Genomic DNA, 21,878 nt, shown 5'->3' with positions numbered 1-21,878 from the left:
CCCCACTCTCCTCACTCCTCAGGGATGATACTGACAGTGCACCAGGGCCTGGGGTGAGAGACTGGATGCTCTGGAGGAAAGGCCAGGCATCCACACCCTGGGTTCTCTTTTTTGTATCTGTGAAGGTAGTGAATGCTCCCCGGGTGGCCACCTCTGGGCTATGTCACTGGTGGGGCCACCAGGAAGGAGACGTGATCTCTCAGAGACTTGAGAGTTCAGGACACTTGAGTTTGACGTTCGAGGGGAGCAGTTCTCTCCCACTGCCCAGGAAATAGTGGGGCCTGTGCGTGACTGAGCACCACACCACTGATTGCACATGTGTGTTCCACCATTGTGGCCCAAACCATCTTATGAATATACAACTCTTTGACACGTTATGAGAAAACGATTTGGCTCCTATTTAATCATCAAAGTATTTCTGGTTTTAGGATTCATTTGAGGGAGATTATCTGATTTATAAATTCATAAATAAGGATTGTCTTTCCATTTCATGGTTGGTAATCTGGAAACAATTTTATGGTTTAACTAAATTACAGCAACTGGAAACTTACACGTGATGAAATATTATGAAGTACATTTTAATGAGAAAGGGTAAAAAAGAGAAATACAGTGAAAGAGGAGAAATTATATACGACCCTGTCATTTTATCACAGGGGCAATTCTGTATGATAATCATTAGAATATTAAAGACACTTAAGCTAATTCCTGCCAATATCACTTGGTTCAAGGTATTACAGGACTGGTATAATTACTGTTGAAAAGATGGTTTTAAAAGTGATTTCATAAACCATTTTCTATCATTCCATCAACCATACTTATGTGATTAGTATATATGATTAACTAGTCATTTAGTGCCATAAGTCAGCCTGGCTAAATGAATCTTCTCAGAGCCCAAGCATATTATTAATAAAAATTCAAGTTCAATCCCGGGAGGATGCTGATCCCAGTATATAAATCCCTGCGCTACAACCAGCTTTCCTGCAAGCTCATCTGTGAAGACTGCTCATGGTCTGCTCTCTCCGTCTTCAGAGTTCAGAGAAGAAAAAAAATGGGCATTTAGGGGAAATATTTTCAGCCAGTAATTCCATTTATACAAATTTTTTGATTCACGTTTTCACCTTCAACAGTTTTTTGCCTCTAGGACTTGTCTTTGTACTGACCGAGGCCTCATTAAACCTGAATTAAATCCTTATCATTGTCTATCTGCATAAATTAATGGCTATTAAAAAACAAGTCAAGGCCATAACAAGTATAAGACTGGTAATTCCCCTATAATGAAGCCCTCAGGCTATGGTTTTAAATATCCAAAACACATGCTGGGGAGCTGACTGAAACCAGCCTTCAGAGCTGATAGGATTGGTCAGGCCCCCAAGTCAGAGGCATTCACCGTCCCCACCACTCACCCAGTGGTTCTGGATAGTCAGTAATAACCGTAGTAACCAGGGCTGGCATTCTGAGAGTCCTTACTAGGTGGTCCTTCAGCTCAATTCGAGTTCTAATAGTTTGTGATTTTTTTTCGGTTCTTGCTCATTTTCTGTCATCTCTCTCCCCCCACCAGAAAGTGATAAATGAGTCATTAACAAATATTTTTGAGCATTTAATCTGTTAGGCGAGGCTCAAGCTGCTGTGGACACAGTAGTGAATAAAGTATCTTCATTAAGCAGTACCTTCCTTTCACAAAGTCACTCTCCCACTCCCACTCCACACCCTGCCCCAGGGGGAAAAATCTATGTGAACTAAAACTCTTTAGTCTTGGAAGTGCCAAAGGCATTTTCCAGAACTGAACAGTGAACAGTCCTAAAGTTAGGCTATGCCCTTGTTTACTTATGCCCTGACTCTCGGGTATGAAGGGGAAAAAAAAACCAAAGTAATTAAAGACACTGTTTTCAGATGAGTTCAAGAGAACACTGGAATTCAAATTATCTCAATTTGTGGTAAAGCTTCAAATAGGACTCTGAGCACCAAATTTTCTATTTCTGCCCGACTTTAACCTATTGGTGAAAGAACGGTGTATCTAAAAACATCCTTCCAAAAACTCCCAACAAATGTAACTTCTCATTGAGATATCCAGATTTATTGAGGAAATAATGACGGAGTTGGTGGTGACTGAAATGGGGCTACAGTACTTTGTAGGCATTAATATTGTCCCCCTACCACTGCACACCCCTTAGGGGTAACGACCCCGTCTTTCACTTTTTCTTACATTTGCAGTCCTTAAATGAGGACTTGGTACACAAAGGCTCATTAAGAAATATCGTTCATAACCCTGACCTTGAAGGCCGCTGTCCCTCCTCTTCCCCTCTGCTCACGGAGAAGATTGTGTCTCTTCTCTGTTCCCTATCGCCGCTCCGCTCCATTGTCTATCCAACCTCTCAACATCTCCCTGCTTCTGAATTCTGAATTACTCATCTGTCAGTTTCCGAGTGCCATTAGAGACCAGGCCTCAGAACAGCCACACCCCCATACTCCCAATTACTATGTACAGATGTGAAAGGACAGTGAAGAGGGCTGATAGGGAAAATATTGATTCGTTTGAAATGCGGTGTTGGAGGAGAGCTCTGTGGATGCCGTGGACCACCAGGAAGATGAACAAGTGGGTCCTAGAGCAAATTAAGCCTGAAACATCACTGGAGGCACAAATGACAACACTGAAGCTGTTCTACTTCGGGCACATCATGAGGAGGCAGGGTTCTTTGGAAAGGACAATAATGCTGCGGACAATAGAAGGCAGCAGGGCAAGAGGAAGACCAGATGTGAGATGGACTGACTCCATAACGGAAGCCACAGGCATGGAGTCTACGGGAGCTGAGCAGGGCTGCTGAGGACGGGACACTGGGCATCGCTCATTCATAGGGTCGCCAGGAGACAGCGCTGACTCAATTGCACGTAACACACACGAGTTTCCTGCCAGCATCTAGAAAATTCCCTCACATCCCTGGATAACTTCAGCCTGGGGCCTCCTGTCTGTTACACCCCAGTCCATCATCATTTACAGCTTCAATATCCGTGCTGATACCCTTTTAAAAGTGTGGCATTATAGATCCTCAAACTCTTCTGCACAGACATACACTGACCTTAAATTCTTACTTGGTATAGTTTTATTACATAGATCCGAAACTCCAACATCTCCTTTAAGGTAGCAATCTTTGGTTGTCTTCGATTCTCTTATTGACACAAACCAGCTCCTTACCTGTATCTTGCATCCTTACCTCTTTCATTCATCTCCAGTCATCAAGTCTCTGCGAATTCCTTTTAATTTTCCTGTTCCTCCCCCAGCCCCGGGTGGACCACACACATTCTCTCCCCTGTCCTGACTGGATTCTTTCGTGTCTGGCCTCTCTCTCAGCCTTGCTGATCCTATGCCGAGCTGACTTCGCTTTCTGACTGATGGAGGAGGGAAATAAATGAGAAGAAATGGCCCTTTGTGTCCCTCCCTCTATTTCTTCCCCCGTCACTTCCTCTTGGTGGCACTTCAAGGAGACAGAGTGTGGAATCCTCTTGTCAGGCAACCAGGTTTCCCCCAAGCCAGGAAAGGGACAATGACCAAAGCAAAGGTATTCATGTGGAATGCTCTGCATTTCACTTATGACCCATGAAGATACACACATTGAATGACAACTGCAAAGCAATAGGCAAAAATGGAGCCCCATTTACGGGGATCTGGGGAAAAAAGCCATTTCTAAACTTTCTCCATAAATTCACCAAGGCATTGAGAGAACAAATGTTTATAACGTGATGTGAAGGGAAATACTGTGGGATGATGGTACTCCCTGTAATAAACAGTTCTTCACATATTGTAACTGATGCTGTTTACCCTAAATGTCTTAGTGACATTCGATTACCCGTAATTTCAATTCACCAATCTCTGCTGAGTGTGAACACTGTGACAGCCCTGGGGGTGACTGCTGCCAGAGTCTTTCTTCTCGGCCCCAGGCTTCAGGTGACACAGCTCAGTGGGCATAGGTGGCTGGATTCTGTGGGGTGGGTGTGCTCTTAGTGGGCAAATGCTCACGGATGATGGAGACAGAGCAGGGGAAGAGCAACTCCTCCTGAGAGAAGACATGAGAATGAAGCTGAAGAAAATGATAGGATTTAGTCAAAGGGAGAAAAGGAAGAAGAAGAGTAGAACAGTGTTCTAAGTAAGGAGAGCTTAAGGCAAAAGCAGAAGCATTAGTCTAATACAATTTAATGGAAACAAAACACCGGACCAGAAATTAACCCTGATTTGTGCTCTGATTCCAGAGGTGGGCAGGGACAGGGTGGGGAGCCCAGGCGGGAGGCCATTGTAGCAGATTAGGTGAGAATCGTGGTGGCTTGCACCAGAGTGGTGGAGTGAGGTCAAGAGCAATGGCTGGAGTTAGGAAATCTCTGGATAAAAACTAACATCATTCTCTGGTTGTCCAAATGTGGACTGTGAGAGCCAGCAATCACGAAAACATCAAGGCATTTGACCTAAGTAATGGATGAATGAAGTTGTCATCCCTGAGATGGAAAGATACCATGTTTCCCCGGAAATAAGACCTAGCCAGACAATCAGCTCTAATGCGTCTTTTGGAGCAAAATTTAATGTAAGACCTGGTCTTATTTTACTATACTATAATATTTTACTATACTACAAGACTGGGTCTTAATATAATATATAATATAATACCGGGTCTTATATTAATTTTTGCTCCAAAAGATGCATTAGAGCTGATTGTCCCACTAGGTCTTATTTTTGGAGAAACACGGTAGGTGTTCATTTTTGGACATGCTGAGTTCGAGCTGACCAAGAGACATCCAAGGAAAGATACTGATGGGGAAACTGACCTTAAAATGATTCCCTGCCACGTGGAACTGAGGTAAAATGGTGGCCACAGCGGAGAGAGAAGTCCCCAGCCTAAGCCCCAGCCCACTTCCGCATAACCCTCTCCAAGCCACAGCTTGAGCAAATCACCAGTCGACACCTACCCCTTCCCCCACTCAAGAAAGTCCCCAACCCATAAAAACCTGCTCAAAACCTTGCTAGGGGCTCAGTCTTTTGGGAAGGATCCCACTGAGACCACTGGCGTAATAAAACTGTGTTCTCCCTGATCTCTGCGTGCCGGTTGAGTTTCTCGGTCCTTGCCGTTTTTCTGCAACAATAGAAATCTCCACTCATAAATCACTCCATGTCTCCGAGTCTCAGTTTCCTCAACCATCAAACTAGGGCAACAGCTGCGTTCCCTGTCCCATAGGACTATCATCCTACAGAAATGTGGGGAATGAGGGCAAGCAAGAACATATATGTGCAGGCACCGTATAACCTGCAAAATGTTATGAATGTGGGAGGCTTCCTTTTAAACCTTCAACTTCATGTATTCAGCAAATATTTTTCTGGCATTGACCGTGTGCCAGGCACAGTTGCAGGTGACAGAGCTATCGCTGTGAATAAAACAAAGGACTTACCCTCATGGAACTTACATTTTAGGGGGTGAGAGTAATGGTACAACAAATTAAATAAGTAGAGAAATATACATTTGTAAATATAAAAATATATACTTACATATACATATGTTATTTACTTAATTATATCCCTGTGTGTCTGTATGTGTGCAGGTGTGTAGGTGTTGCAACTTCAAATATGATGGTCAACCGGGAAAAAGCCTCACTGAGCTGACGGCATTTAAATGAAGCCCTGACACTGGCCCTGACACAGCCAGTCTGCTGGAGGAGTGCACAAGGCAGAGGAAGAACAAATGCAAAGTCTCGGAGGTAGGAAAGTCCCAAGTTCAAACACAGGAAGCCAGTGTAAGTGGAGTGGAGCTCGTGACAGGGAGTGTCAAAGGCTAAATGAACTCTCCACACACAGAGGAAATGGCCTCTGAGGCGCCCACCCCTTGTTAAATAGAAGCACCTCTTCTCATGCCCCACACCCAGAGAATACCACGTCTGAAATCCTGCCAGACTTAGAATTCTACAATCACACAATTTTCTAGTTGGAGGGAACTTATTTAGGCCCTGTAGTTTTCTTTCCACTCTTGTTCAGTGATCTTGACTGAAGGAAAAGGGGGGAGAAAAAAAAAAGGCTTGTTAGAGCCAGCAGGCTGGGCAAAGCTCACCCACGCCCAGGTCTGTCCTCCCAACGTGCAGTCACCGACTTCCGCGTCTGACAGCGATCTGCCCAGCACAGCAAATGTGCCTGAGAACGCGTCAGGTAGCCTTTGCTCTATGTCACCACCTACTTTCTGGCAGAGACCAGAATACTGTTCCAAGTCAGGCATGAGGACACGGTGTCTCAGATCCAAATGGCCAGCACACTGTTGCTCCTTTCTGCAAAACCTTTCTTCATGGTTTTAAGTCAATAAGGCTCTTATTTACAGAGAACTTTCCAGTTCACAAAAGGATTTTATACCCATTTTCACTTAAACTGCACAGAACCCTTAAGGGGTTGTGTTTGCAGTTCCCTCTCAGCAAAGGATGCTGAGGCTTAGGGAGGCAGGGTTCCCCTAAGGAAACAGCCAGTTCACCTGCAGAGACCCCCACATCCAAGGCTCTCTGAGCTGCCCACGTAGTGACTCACCATCTGGGGTGAGGCTTTCCACTTCCGGGGTGAGGAGAGCCTTTCCTCTGCAGGGCAAGCCTACACCTTACTTTCTGAAATCACCTACTTTGCATTCTCTTTCTCTTCCCTGAGGCTAATTTTTAATACTTATGTGCTGGAAGTGACAGCTCATTTTTTGTACCGGTACAAACCAGTATGAATAGCTGTTTGTTCAGGTTCTGGCGACCTGAACATGGGACTGTAATTTACCTTCCAATGAGAGATGGTGTCAGAAGCTATGGAGAGACAGTCTCTCTTAAGTGGTCCTCGGGGAGTTGTGGAACTATGCCCCCACTCCCACCTGCTTTTGATCTGCAAAATCTCAGCGTGGACTCAAAAGAAATGAGATAATGACTCTTAAGGAAAAAGAAGGAAAACACCTCCTATACTTGGCTTTGCTTGTGTTTTTTTTTATTTTGTCTGTTTAGATACCTGTGCTTCCTGTAAGAGTTAGGATCCGCTGCCTTTATTACAAAGACAAAGATATATCGAGACAGCATGATAGTAAAAATATCATTGAACTAGAGTGGCTCCAGTCATTGAACCTTTGGGAAGTCTCCTAACTGTCTGTTTCTCCTTCTGTAAATTCACAGATTAGGAGAGTGCTCTTTAAGATCCCTTCAGCTCTGAAAACGGACCGGGAGGAAGAGGAGGTATTTCCTAGCAATACTAGCTGGCCCTACAAGAGTGTCGTGGGCAATACAGACTTTCAATTCTTGAAAGTTCCAGTTCATGCTTAGATCTGACTATATTTTCGAATCACTTCATTCATGAAAAATAAAGTGCAAAATTCAAACAAGTGTAATTTCTCTAATATCTCCACCAGACAGAAAGACAACTAATCACAAGAGAGACTGCAATGTTGCCTGGACATCAGGAGAGCTCAGGATTATCCAGCTGCTGCGCCGTCAGGCTGGGTCCCAGCCACTCTGAAGTCTGCATTAAGTCAGTATCTTTCAAGGAGGCTGAACCTGCACCTAAGCATTTATTCCTCTTCTCTTTGAAGGATGAGGTTCCGGTTGGCAAGGAAAGGGTATTATCTGAATCTCACAGTAGTTAGGTTCCTTTGCTTTAGCTTCTGGTTTCAGACCTAAGGCATCTGATAGACAGTACATCATGAATATTCAAAGGAGATACAAGGGCACATGTAAATTTCATCTAATTAGTGACAGATGATGGCTTTTCCTTCTGAGAATTGGTTTAAAGTAACACAGTCATTCCACTGGTATTTTTGATAGAATGTTCCTTGTGTCAGAGAAGGGCTATCTTCGTAATTTGTCAGTTGGTCATAGATCATTTCTGTCAGACAGCTGTTGCCTGAACTCAGAACTTAAGGAAGACTAACATATATTACTTAACCGTGAAGTTTGTATTCCTGTGACTGAAGTAATAATTCAACATATCGGCACTTACTTGATTTCTGAGATTGGCAAAACATCACATCCAGATGTCATATTTACAGGCACCATAATGGTAGAAATACAGCAAGTTTTGGATAAAGATCAGTGATCTTTACGTGATACTTGGGATCAGTGATCCCAAGTGATACTTTTCACTGCATTATATATCCCTGAAGTTCTATTGCATCTCGACATGCTCACGAAGGCTCCTAGACCCGTTTAAGTTCGGGAAAGCACCCCCTTGTCTGAATTCATAGCAATTATTGTCTGTATCCCTTGTTTGGAATTAATTATGTACAAGCAGTCCCCAAATTATGGCAGGCTTGTAATTAAAAGTTTACTTGTACTTTCATTGCTTAGAAATTGGAATAAATGGTGGCTGGTTTTCCAGCTGGCCCACAGAAGCCTCTCTGACCTACAGTGTATTATTAGTTCTATCATTGTTCCTCATTGTTTTCAAGGAAAATGTGTCCCGACTTTCCATCTGGACTTTAAGATGTCAGGAACAGATCTCCTTCTGAAAGAACCTCCAGACTCAGGGAGAGCCACCTTCCCCCTCCGTGACTTGGCATGGCCTCCTGCCTCTCCCTGCTTCACAAGGAGATGCCACTGTCAAGGGGAGAAGGAGAGCATCCCTGAGCATCATCCACGAATGAAATCCTATTCTTGCCGCTGTTCCTGCAAAACAGTTATTTAGTAGGCACTCAGAGCTCAGAAGCTTCCTGAACTTAACTGTGGCCAAGCTTATATATTTATATCACACTTTTAACATTTTATGACTGTCTTCACAGTTTATGTGCCTTGTGTGCGAGGACCACATCGAGGTCTGTGTCCTGCAAAGCATCCAGCTCACAGCTATGCACGTAAGAGGCGCTCAATAAACATTTATTGATCTATAATTAGAGCTACATGGAGAAGCAATTGAGACAAGAGCTGAATCAGTCAGGCACTATTAGGCATCAAAACAGATAACCTAACAATTTCAACGACCACCTGGTTAGGTGTCTGTATCCTCAGTCACATAGCTCAAGTGTACTTTGAAAAGGATGCCCTGATCCTGGATTGTCTTTCTGCTCCGATCCAAGATGTGCAACCCTCACTACTCTCCTGAAATGGATTTAAAAGTGGTTTTGATATTCTAAACATTCTAAATTGGGTCTTGAAGCCCAGACAATTCAATTCTCTGTTCACACTTAATTTTATTCTCTCCTATGACGCCCTCCCCTGCTTTATGTTCTTCTTGGTATTATATTAAAAACTTTGTCTCCCTGCTTCTTTAGGCACAATCCTTTGTCCTAGCCAGCTCTGTATTAATCTCTCTGTTTAGTAGCATTTTGTAGAGTGCTTTGCTCCAAGTAGGAATTCTTGAGCACTTACTATTACGGCAGGTGTAGCACAAGGCACTTAACTGTAATGTGTTCTTCCATCTAAGGCTGGTGTTATTATTATCCCGTATCACACATGACCAAATGGAAGCAGGGCAAGATTCAGTAATTTCTCAAAGGTCTCAACTGCTAGCAAGTGTTGCAAGTGGGATTTGAATCCAGGCAACCTGGATTTGGAGTCCACATTCATAAACACTGCACATTACTGCCCCTCAATAAATGGCTGTTAATGGTTTGATTGAACTGCAGGTAAAACTAGCAAGTTATAACAATAACAAAGTTGCTTTACGAGAAGGTAAAGGACAGAATTTAAAAAATTTTCAAGATCCACGTTTTACGAATGTCACAATTTACACTCCTTAAGTACGGGGCATTCTTTCATTTCTCCACTGCATCAAGTAGAAAAAGTCCAAATTTCCTTTAGAGCAGTGCTCGCCACCAGGGGCATTTGACAATACCTGGAGACATTTTTGACTGTCATGACAGGGTGGGCTGGGGGGAGGGTAGTTTGCTACTGGCACCTAGTGGGTAGAAACTGGAGATGCTGCAAATCATCCTACAATGCACAGGAGAGGACCCACCAACAAATTAATGAGCCCCAAATATCAAGAGTGAAGAAGTTAAGAAATCTTGCTGTAGAAAGATGCAAAGTCTAACTACTTAGGATATCTCTGATGTGGCTCACTTTTGACTACACATGCAGGGAAAGGAAAAAAAAAATCAATCATTCTGTTTCAGTCATTCAGGATCACCTCTCTAGCAGAATGAAGCATAGCTTAGAAAATCTTCAGAAGTCTGTCTAAATGTTTAAATGACATAAACCTGAATTTAGACTTTCACTCAATCAACTGCTAAACCAAGAATGAATCCCACTCCTCAAAGCTACCAACACAGTAACATTTAATCCTCATAAAATGAGAAAGTGATGTAAAATGATTAAGAACAGATACAAGCTACCGATTAGCATGCAGGCTTCCTCCTATACACAGAATTTTTCTTTCCCCTTCTTCTTAATGGCTCAAGACAACGGATTTTGTTTCTCTAAATCTGCGGTGTCTTAGAAATCACACCAGGATCTCATGTGGTTTCTCTTTCTCCAGATATACATGCCCAGACAGGGCAAGAATTTGCTCCCCAGTGGATTCTTGACTAGTTTGTTGAATTTAGCTACTGTAGGTACAGAACAGTAAAATATGATCTTAATTCAAGTGTACCATGTTTTGAAAAAGATTACATTGGGAGGAATCTGTTATATATTTGCAAGGAGAGCTATCATCACTTTGCAACGAGCGTCCTTGAATTTTGAATGTTATGTCAATAAGAGATATTTCACATTATATGATCCAAACTATAAATAGAAAATAGCAAAACATAAATGCCCTAAAATTTTACAGTTGTTAAGGGCTGTTTTATGTGCCATGAATAGAAATAATGATGCTATTTAATGAAGTAATTTTATAGCCCAGGGAAGACTGAGCCTCATGTACTAAGTCATCTGTCACACACCGTCCCCCTCGGCACTCCCTCACAGCCACAGGGACCCACTCTCTTCTTGGAGACCTAGCTGAAGGGAACTCATCTGGGTAAAGCCATCTCATCATTCAAGGCCATTTTCTTTCCTTTCTAGAAGGTCAGACATGAGAATTGCTATCCTGAAGGTCAACGCAGTTGTAATCTGCTCGCGTACCCCAAAGTCCATGGCCATTTTGGGAGGAGAGCCCTACCATTATATATGTTCTTCTACATACAGTACTTTCCCCCAGATCTCTTATACATAATTTGTCATCACTAGATGCTTTGTGGAAGCACTTTTATAAGGAAAAAATGTCATGTTCATTAAATCAAGGCACATGACTAAATATGAGAATCAAGATGAAATTAACTCATTTTCAAGTCAATGGAGCTGTTATAAAATCACGTTCTCTCAATAAAAACAAACAAACCAAAAAGAAAGCTACCATCGGAAATTTCCTGAGTACAGATAGAAAAGGATTTTTCTCTGATTTCAAACATCCTGCAGTTATGTGGGCTCTTTCACAGAAGTGCTATTCTGAACAGCATCTGAACCCAGCCGTGCCCAGAAGAAAGCATCGCTACAGATTTCTCAGTCTCCCTCCTGCGTTTTTGTAGCTTCATATCTGAGATGTAAAATTTCACTTGAGAGTTTTATGTAAAAAGCACTCTCAGATTTATTTGCTTTTTAATATCATGAAACTGCAACAGAGATTTGTTTGGCACTTTATAGGACCCTGTACTCGTGAAGTTAGACTTTTAGGGGTTGATGACTCTTTAAAACTACTTACACAGATTAAAAGTATCTAAAATAACATCATGGTATATGTGAAACAATGCACTATAGTTCTGTGTTTCAGCAATTGTTTTTGTGTTCTTGTTTTTAAATTTTTTCTTTGACATAGTACTCACATTTATTTTTTGAAAATAACATTTAACAAGAATGTTTTCCTCATGCTTTCCCTATTTCTGCATAATTACACTAATGTATTAGCTAGGGCAGTTATATTTAAATGGCATGTATATATTTAGCAGCATAATTATGCAAATTCTATCATGTTTATGATTGTAAATATCCTTTAGGAACAGTTATTTAGCATTTAGTGTCGAAATAATTTTTGAAAAATCCTGGTTGAAATGCTCAGAATTCACACCTGAATTCATGTCTTTGCTGGGTGAAGTTGGGGATCATAGTTCTCATTCTCCAGGCAGAATATTGTACAGTAGTAAAAAGTATGAATTCTTTAATGGACTTGGACATTCTATGCCACTTACTGGCTTTGTGACCTTGGGTAAGTTACTTAACTTCTCTCAGCTCAGTTTCTACACCTGTAAAATTGGAATGATGATAGAACATACTTCACTGGGTCTTCATGACGATTACATCCTAGGATGTATGGAAACTACTTAACACAGTGTTTGGCCCACAAAAGGCTCTCAATAAATCATAGCTACCATCAGTGTTCTTCTTATAATAGTAGTACTTAGAACAAAAATTTCCAGACTCAAGTTCTTTTTACTAGAGAATCATTCTATACTCATTTTTTGTCGTGTGCCTGGGTTGAGTTAATAGGGATGTTTAGGTGTTTCACAAACAGGGATTCTAAATGTTGAACTGTGTGTGTGTGGGGGGGTGGCGGGGGGGCGGTTACAGGAGAAGGGATTCTAGCCTCCTCATGTATATACAAGCATTGCAATTCCACCCTTTGAAGAGATAAGCTGATTAACAGGTGAGGAATCACCTGGCTGAGATGTGAGACAAAATTCTTCCTCTGCTCTTTCACATTTTAGGGAATGAAAACATGCAAAAGTGTAAAATTATGTTCATAACGACAATCATAAGTCAGAAAATGGTAATGATAATGACAGTGTATTTTAGGTGAGCACTGATCTTTTTAGTCAATTTTTCTAATACTTAGTATTTTAGAAATAAGATAATTTGGATTTTCTAAAAAGGGTTTGAAACGTGTAAAACAGAAATCCACAGAACCTTTCTGAGCCTTGGGACATAGAAATCTAAAGAGGAAGCCGTGGCCTAGAAGGAACACCAAGGCTACTTACGGCTGAAGTTCTTCAAGCTTTTGATCTAATACAGAGAAGTTTCCACATATCAGCAGAGGGTTCCTTCCTTTTTTTCCCTTCCATAAACAAATCCTGTAAAAACCTGGGTTCAGTGATGTTCATTAAGTTATACACGTGTGGTGACTACATGTACGACACTGAACTAGGTGCTGGGGAAGAAGTCGGACACCATCGTTGGCCAAAAAGTGCCTACAGCCCAGCAAGGTGGAAACAGCTTAAGATGATCCACAGAGGAATCAAGTTCTCAGTCCCCTTCTACCCACAAGGTGGGGTCAGCACGGGGGTGGGTGGGAGTGTTGGGTAGGACGGACTCTGGCTCTCAGCATTTTATACCCTGGAGTTGGATAGTTTTTATTGTTTCCTGTACTAACTTCTTAGGACTCCAGGTCCCATCCTCTCAGTGACTCACATTTCCTGACCAGCCCCTCACGGCCCACCACAAAGGACGCGTTACCGTGTTTTTCAAAGCACAGGGCACAAGCTTCTGAGCCTCAAGGCATATCTTGGAAGATGTCCCTGGTGTTGTGACATTGCTCTGTTCCAATAAGCCTCAGTGCTTATTCCACACTCCTCAGCTGAACGTCTGTGGTCACAAGAAGTGTCCCTTTTCTTAGACCTACATAATCAAGCCAGTCACCGTTGATGGGTTTGCTTGTTTGTTTTTTTAAGTTGTGCGAGAGGATTAGAATTTGTTGGTGCATTGATGATCTCCAAACTTCCGTGTTCATTCTCTTTCCAACCTCCTGGAATCTTTCTGCTGTGATTGAACAGATAAGGAGAGACGGCCCTTTCATGGTAAAATTCTGCTAATAAGGATAGGACTTTCTGATTTGTGTTTGAGAAAGTAAGACAGACAACTCACATTCCATTGACAATTTTGGCCTCCTTTTTATAAGGTTATGTAATAATGATATTACTACTTTTAGTGAAGAGCAGGGACCACTGGTTCTTGTAAGGTACTGAGTAAATATCTGGATCTTATTTTTCGCACCCTTTATGAATGCATAGGACAACCGGTAAAAGGCTTAACCGCTTTGGGACTCAATCTCTTTGACAGATTTTTATGATTAAAATTATTATGTTGACTTCCTTTAACCAATTCTCAGGCCCTCAATCAAAATTAGCTTTTCGATTACTATGTGAACTTTGGACGGTTTTTAAGATGGAGTAGAAAGCTTCTGGACTGATAAATTATGCGAATATGTCTTCTAAAAAAGAAATTAAAATGCACGAGTGTGTCATTCACTAGAATGTTTTTGTTGATCTCAGTACTACTCTGGAATGAGTATTAAATCTAAACCATCCTATTTTATGCAAATTCCTGCTTTATCACCCTAGATGACAGCCAGTAACATATTCTTTCCATTTCTCCAAACCAGATAAGAAAAAATTTCACCGCACAAGGAAAAACACAAATTGTCATTTCACACAGTTAAAACTTGAACCACTCACTCCTTTTCAGTGGCAGGTCAATTACGACGAGATCTTGATTTGTTTGTCTGAATGGTTTCTGCTAATCACAATTTTCTTCCGAATTATTCAGATGTACACGAATGATGACACAGTGTGACCGACATTCGGGAGGTCCGCACTGACCACTCGTAGTGTGTCTACCCTCCTTTAGCTTGGCCATGTGTCTGCCTCACTTGACACGCACTGATTTAGAAACTGTGAACAAGGATGGCCTGTGATCCTCCTCTGTGCCCTCTGCAGCATCGCAGGGCACGCGGGCTGAGGCTGGTGCTCAGCCCACATCTGTTCTCTCGATTTGACCTCTGAAAAGCAGCCCCCAACAACACACCACCCTTGGCCACCCTCATCACCTTACCTGGTCTCTCTGTCTTTGGGTATCGTAGCGGTGCTGTAAGCAAACATTTGCTTCTCCACTATAGGAGGGCCAAGGTCCACAATGCCGGATAATCCTGGAGTGGTCCGTGGCTTTTCAATATACACCAAGGTGCCCGGCTCCTTTTTGAAGGCCTGGCGGCTAGGCGAGGCCCGGTCTGGCTGCAGGGTATGAGGGGGCCCGTGGGCATTATGGTGTGCGTGCATGTCCACCATTCTCATGTCACTGACTCGGTGAGGAGAGGCGGGGGGCGTTTTGGAGCCCAGAGTGGGCAAGTGGCTATCTGGATATTTCCTTGACTTCTGTCTATACAGTGACTGCTCCATGTGCATTTCTGCTTGCAAAGAAGGGCTGCAGTAAGCACTCGCTGACCGAATGGCTGTGCGGTGATATGCGATGATGTGATCAGGGACATCCAGTGGGTGTCCCCCGTGAGAAGAAGCTATGCTCATCCGTCCCTCGTGATACAGATAAGGGTCAGCATAGAAACCTTCATTGCGGTACATTGCGATGTTCTTGCCACTCATGTCTTCATCTGGCTTCACATCTCTTCTTTCCAAAATGGCGCTTGGGCTGGGTGAGATGGATCTGGACACTGGCAGGCTAGAGAGTCTGTCCCTGGGGATGGTGGCGTTGCCAGGAACAACCATTGGGCGGGTGCCCCCATAAGGAATTCTGGATGGGGATGGAGGCATGGAATGGGGCACAGGAGTGGACGGTGGAGAATTTGGAATGACATGGGGTGGATGAGCTGTAGATCCAGGTCGGGAGGCTCCTGGGCCATCTCCTCTTGCATAAATAATTTCTCTCTGCATCTGAAAATGAAAGAAGGAATTAGAAAATCTATTCTGATATTCATGTTTTTAGAGGTCTCAATGTGGCAGTGTGAGGGGGCCTGTCTGAATAATGGCCTCTTCAAGAGTCCACACCCTAATCCCTGTGATATGTGCAAGAGAAAGGCAGGAGGTCGGAGTCAGGGAAGGAGACATGATGACTGGAGCAGGGCCAGAGAGAGACACTGGAAGATGCTATGCCACTGCCTTTGAAGATGGAGGAGAGGGCCATAAACCACGGAACACAGGCAGTGTCCTGGAGCTGGAAAAGGCGAGGGAATGGATTCTTTCCTAGAGGAAGTGTGGCACTGCCAACACCTTGATACTGGCCTGTGAAACCCATCCTGGACTTTGGCTCTCCACAACTGTAAGATGTTGCATTTGTGGTGTTTTAAGCTACTAAACTTGTGATGATTTGTTACAGCAGCCACAGGAAACAATGTACTTGATATAGACACAACATTGTGGGGTTTGAGGGGAAACAGTAGTTTAAATTTTGAGGTCATAGCTTCTTAGAGACACTTAATAAATGTGTGTCTAAGCCATTAAAAGTGCTAAACTTAAGTTTTCTAAAACTTGTCCGGGACACATTTTCTAGTATTAACCCTGAAAAACAGTAAACATCTTTCCCATCTTCCCAAGCTGGTACAATCTAGGGACATGGCCAGCGAGAAAGAAGATGCATGGGGAAAGTTTCACTTTTCAACAGAAAGTTCACCATCTTCATACTTGAACTGTTCACCATCTCCATACTTGAACTGTGAGAAAACCAGCTCTGAGAGGTTGGGAGGAAATAATGATCCAGGAGATAAGAGTACGACTGGAGGCAAAACTCACAGTGTAGAGGGCAAGGGAGAGAAGAGGGGAGGGAATCCAGGCATGGTGGGGAGAAACAATCCTAACACGACATGCCTTGGGGCTGCCACGTGATGACAAGGAACCTGCTGGAGTCAGCCATCCTAAGTGTGGCACCTCTCGTCCAGGCAGCAGTGACTTCTTGGCTGTGTCATTACCATCAGTTCAGGAGAGTGGGGACTCCCGCAGGGTCTTTCATTAGCTCTCCTTTAGAAGAAACAATGACTAAAGAATCAATGACTGAAGAATCACAGACACTGCTTGCCAGTGGTAGGAGGTGGGTGGTGGGTGAAGGTGGTCAAAAGATGTAACTTGCAGTTATAATAATAACAAATAAAATTAAGTCATGGGGGTGTAATGTACAGCATGGTGACTACAGTTAACGATGCTGTACTGTATATTTGAAAGTTGCTAAGAGAGTAGCTTTTTAAAGTTCTCATCTCAAGAAAGAAAGATTGTAGCGATGTATGGTGATGGATGTTAACTAGACTTAGTGTGGTGATCATTTCATGGTATAGAGAATCATTACATCCATCTAAAACTAAAATAATGATATACGTCAATTATATCTCAATAAAAAAGGAACCACGTTAATTGGGGAAAGGAGAAACTACTTTGCATATAAACTGCTCTGTTTAGCAAGGGGCAGAATAAAAAACACAAATTATTTTAGGATGTGGGTATATGATCCTTTTTGTTTTGGTCAAAGCCCAGGAGGGTGATGCTCACAGAGATTCTCCAAATGGGGAATCAGGAGGGAAGGACAGACAGCTTTGGCACCTCTCAAATCCACTCTTCATGCTCTACTTGTGCTGTCACAGGAGCCCACACTCCCATCCAGACTTCTGGGAGATGTGACCGGCAAGGAGGGCTAAATGGTTAGGGGGTAGGTGGGGGGATGGGGAGAGAGGAGGTGGGCTCAAATGGACAAGAACCAACAGGAGCAGCTGAGGGACCCATGGAGTGGGTGATGGGGGAAGAGAAGAAAAAGTAGACGTGACAGAAGAAGGTTGAAAATGAAACAGAGCCCAATGCATGAATACATACCAATTCCTTATCTTATAAATTCATTCATTTAGTAAACAACATCTACCAAGTAGTTGCTAAGAACCAGGCGTTATTTTAGGACACGGCTCTAATAAGTCGGCAATTCCCACCCAGGAGAGGGTCCATTCTTGCATACAGCTCCTAGATGAGAATTCAGGGAAAGAACCAGCAAAGCCCAGCTTCCTTATTGTGTCTCTGAAAAGCCCTAAAAGTGCAGAATCCCTGACGCAGGAGTTTTACACATTATAGTGGACTGACCAATAAAAAATGCAAGCAAGGTGCAAATATGTAGCAACCACAAGGAGCCCTGTGAGGGTACCTTATGTGAGCACCACTGAATTGGCTCCTCAGCCCCCTTAGGGGGCCGGCTGCTTCTGGGAACCCCAAAGCATGAAGGATCCTCACTCATAATTACAACTTTATCTCCACTACCCTCCCACCCCTCCCACCACAACAGGTCCTCTGTTCTCCCCCTCTAAACCAAACTTGTGATATTCTCAAGCTGTTGCTTTACCCCGGGGACTCTCTCCCCATTTCCCAGCCCTTGTTTGTGGACCCAAACAGAGGCTAAGGCTCAAGGCTGGGCCCCAGGTGCATCTGTTCCCCTTGGCCCAGCCCAACCCAGCCCGGTCTCTCTCTGCTCACTCTCTTGACACCCTCATGACTCAGGTGCTCAGGCCCTTAGACCAAGGCGTGATATTATCACTATGTGATAATGTACCCAATTCTCATTCCAGAATGGATGGAGCAGCCATGTGACAGAAGTTTTACAGCAGATCAACACGGATCTCCTATAAATATCTCTCCCACCCTGTTTTCCACACTGCAGGGCTCAATGAAAAGAATGGTCTGGCTCAGTGGTGAGCAAAGCAGGCCTTCACAGGTCATAAAATACAAGGGAATGGCTCATCCTGCAGGGTGTATCTGGCCAAATTCCCCACGTAATCAGACCACACAATGCAATAATCAACCCAAATGGATGTAAAGATGAATTTATCATATTGATCCAAACATGACACTGTATAAAGTGAAGCACGGTGTTCAAGGTGATTCGGGCACAATAAATGGTAGGTACTATTGTCATTACTAATTCCAAAAATTAAAGAGGAGGCCTCAAATGTCTAGAGCACACTTAGGATGAATAAAAATTCTAACTGGGTTAGTCACTACCCCCTGTTCTTTTCCTTCTTTATCTGGCTTCAGAATACATCTTGATTTGGGGGATCCTGACCCCATTTAACACACAGCACACACTACCCTGTCTTTTCTAGCAAGAGAGTAAAAAGAAATCTCAAGATTCTGAGGAGTACAGAACTTTCTAGAAGAATAAAATTAATGAAAGGAAAATGTAAAACTAATTTTAATGCATGAAAAGTTGAGTAAATTTCTTTTAAAACAACAGGGTGCCTGCACAGGTATTTTTATTTTTTATTTATTTTTTTCCTGCGTAGGTGTTTTAAAAACATGTTTGGTGATATGAAAAGAAATGGTTAGGTACATTATTTAACTAATTTTTAAAATGAAACACGCAAAAAAATTTTTGTTGGAAAGTAGTCTCATTTGACTTTCTTGATGTCATATGTAGATGAATTCAGAAAGAAATATAACAATTAATTAATAATAATTCTGATATGCTGTGTATTCATAGGGGGAATGTGGGTGATTAGTCAAAACATTTAACATCCAGTAGCCAGAATCACATGGGTACCAACCAACCAATGAGAATGGGACCTCAGCCAAGATAGACAGATCCCAGCCAGAAGTAATCAGCATCCTGAACTTGAAGGTAATGCTGTGTATCACCACTGCCTTGTCCTCTTCAAAATAATCTTGCCACCCTCCAACAGGGTCACTGAAAGAATCACTGTCCACCCGAGTTCTCCACAGTGGAGGTGAATACAAGCATTCAGCTATGACAGAACAGGTAACCTAAGGTTGAATGTCTCCATCAGTACAGGTGACCTAGAGGTTGGAAGCCTTTGGCAGAATTCTTATGTTGGTCTGCCAAGCTATGACTGACCTTCCAAGACTGAGTTCTAAAAAGAACACTCATAATTTCATCCTTGGCTCTCCATAGAACCCAAGAAGAGAATGACACGAAGTGCCCATCATGTAGTGAGAAAATGTTTTAAACCTGCGACTAGAATGAATCCTTAAAATTAGATAACTTGGGTTCACACCTAAAGGATATGGATCTATTAATACCAAAGACAGCTCACTCTTAGGACGAGGTGGAGGGTATGGATGCAGAGATGAGAAGAGAGAATCTTTTTCAAGTCTTCAGTGTGATCTCCCATGGAGACCATTTGCTATTCTAATAAAAAGCAGACTTTATATACTCCAGGAGATACTCATTGTCTGACTAACTGAACCAGGATGATGATTAAGGTTCCATAATACATAGTTTAAAAAAAAAAATCCCAGCCTTTTATGTTAGTGTTTTTTCTGTGGAGATATCCTTCTAGAATCAGGCACCTACAGAATTTTGGTTTAACTGTTTTTTGGCTAATGAATGAAGAAATGGCATGAAGTACATACTGGGTTTTTCTGCACTAGTACTCAAAAATCAGACTATTTAGAACAAAATTGTATTCAACTTTAAAAGTAAAATAAATAAGCAACACACACACACACACGCACGCACACACACAGTTGCTATTCACCTTAATGTACCCGAACCCCTTATTTTCCCACGAATCTCTCTGGTACCACCAAACTTCTCTATCATCTCATGTCTCTTAGTAAGTTAAATGTATCTGGATACGTCATATCCTTGACACTTGCCCCCAAAAATTTCCACAGTAATGTCTTTATGTGCGTGTCAAAGAATTTCATTTTACATCAAGGAAGAGGTGACCTAAACACAAAAGTAAAGGTTCTTTTGGCACCTTCCTGGAGCACAACTCAGGTATATCTTTGCCTGCACCTCAGCCCAGACAAAGCTAATGTCCTTTTTTCCGCATCCGTACATTGGCAGTGTAGGAACAAAAGTGTTCTCTATCGTTCCTCTGCTCTGTTGGGCACGGTCTCTCCCTCTTTGCATTGCTGCCCAAACCACCTCTGTCTCTGGGCTGAGTCCTTCCAGTTCCTGTAAACAGCATAGTTCTTCCAGAGCTCAGCACCATAGCCCCAGATGAGGCAGCTGCCACTGCCCACAGCTCACAGCTCAAAGAGCCCGAGCTCTTTGGCACGAACTTCTTAAAGACCAGAAAAAAATCTGGAGCTGTTATAAATGAATTGTCTGAAGTGTGAGTTAGAAATCCTAACATATATCTATATTTTATTTTCCCCAAACACCATAAGTTAAATCAAATATTACTCATGGAGAACTTTCCTGAATGGAGGATGAGTTTCTTGAACATAGGGGCAAAATCTTTAAATTGCTTCTGGAAAAATATCCACCACAAAATTGTTTATTTCAGATCATTTTGGGAAACTGTCTCATGTAATCACAGCTCGTTGTGGAGTATTTAAAATATATGTATCTTTGCAGAAAGGGAATATTATGTACAGTTTATTGTATTTCAAACCCCACCCTTCCAAGTCTAGAATTTGTAAACATCCCACTCAATCAAACCACACAATGACGTAACAGGACAAAAATGAAAAGAATTCTTAGGAGACTCTTTTACCCTCAAAGAATTAAAGCCACTTACTTTTTCTTAAGGAAATCACCTGTATAACTAACGCCGTGAGAAAGAACATTGGCTCAGTTCCCAATTACGCGATTCCTTTGTTTGCTGGCTTCATCTAAATCCTCAGTTCCACATTTGGATATTTTAGACAGTTTTTCTCTTCAGAGAAGAAGTCACAAAGGACAAAGATCGTGAAACGTTCCCCAGCTTGAGTGTTCACAGCCAGCAAAGACCATTTTGTTCTACCCGGTCTTCTGAGCGCAGCTGCCACAGGCAGGCATGGATAAAAAGTCGCCCTCGCTATGATAAGCCACTTTCTCCTCCCCATGGAAATTAGTCACTGAATAACCTCAGCTCATATCCAACCACAGGCTACAGCACGGTGACTCAGTCTTCTAACAATTGCTTACACGGAAAACACACACCAACAAACGAACTCTGAGAGCACTAGGCAAACGGATTAACAATGAAGGAAATATTACAAAATAGATTTACTAAGGCAAATAGGATCATTAAAACCAGCCACCAACAAAGGAAGCATCAGAAAACCCAACACGCTCACTACCCCCAGGACCCACTCTCAGATCCGTGCTCTGTGGGGGGAGAGTACTGCTAGGAAAACCTACATAGACCAGCACCCCGCACCCACTCTGCTGCCAGACTTCTGAAGTCTGGGGACGGGTAACTGAAGGAAACGTGAGCCTCTTCTCCTGGTTTATAA

The 21,878-nt window shown here is 42.7% G+C and overlaps 1 protein-coding gene across 18 annotated transcripts in view; it reads right to left on the bottom strand.

Annotated features, from left to right (window-relative positions):
- Positions 1-21,878, bottom strand: part of KIAA1217 (KIAA1217 ortholog) — a 292,991-nt gene that overhangs the window by 51,507 nt on the left and 219,606 nt on the right. For 17 of the 18 annotated variants that reach the window (XM_033100561.1, XM_033100558.1, XM_033100543.1 and 14 more), the window contains one exon: positions 14,770-15,602. In XM_033100561.1, coding sequence (XP_032956452.1) covers positions 14,770-15,602 — 833 coding nt within the window. Of the gene's footprint in view, positions 1-14,769; positions 15,603-21,178; positions 21,445-21,878 lie in introns of those variants that run through there. The other variant, XM_033100553.1, reaches the window with a different exon arrangement.

This window comes from Rhinolophus ferrumequinum (genome assembly GCF_004115265.2).
Source record: "Rhinolophus ferrumequinum isolate MPI-CBG mRhiFer1 chromosome 5 unlocalized genomic scaffold, mRhiFer1_v1.p scaffold_110_arrow_ctg1, whole genome shotgun sequence".
NCBI classification, from domain to species: domain Eukaryota; kingdom Metazoa; phylum Chordata; class Mammalia; order Chiroptera; family Rhinolophidae; genus Rhinolophus; species Rhinolophus ferrumequinum.
Note: the sequence above shows the minus strand (reverse complement) of the source record. Positions and strands in the feature narration are given on the sequence as shown.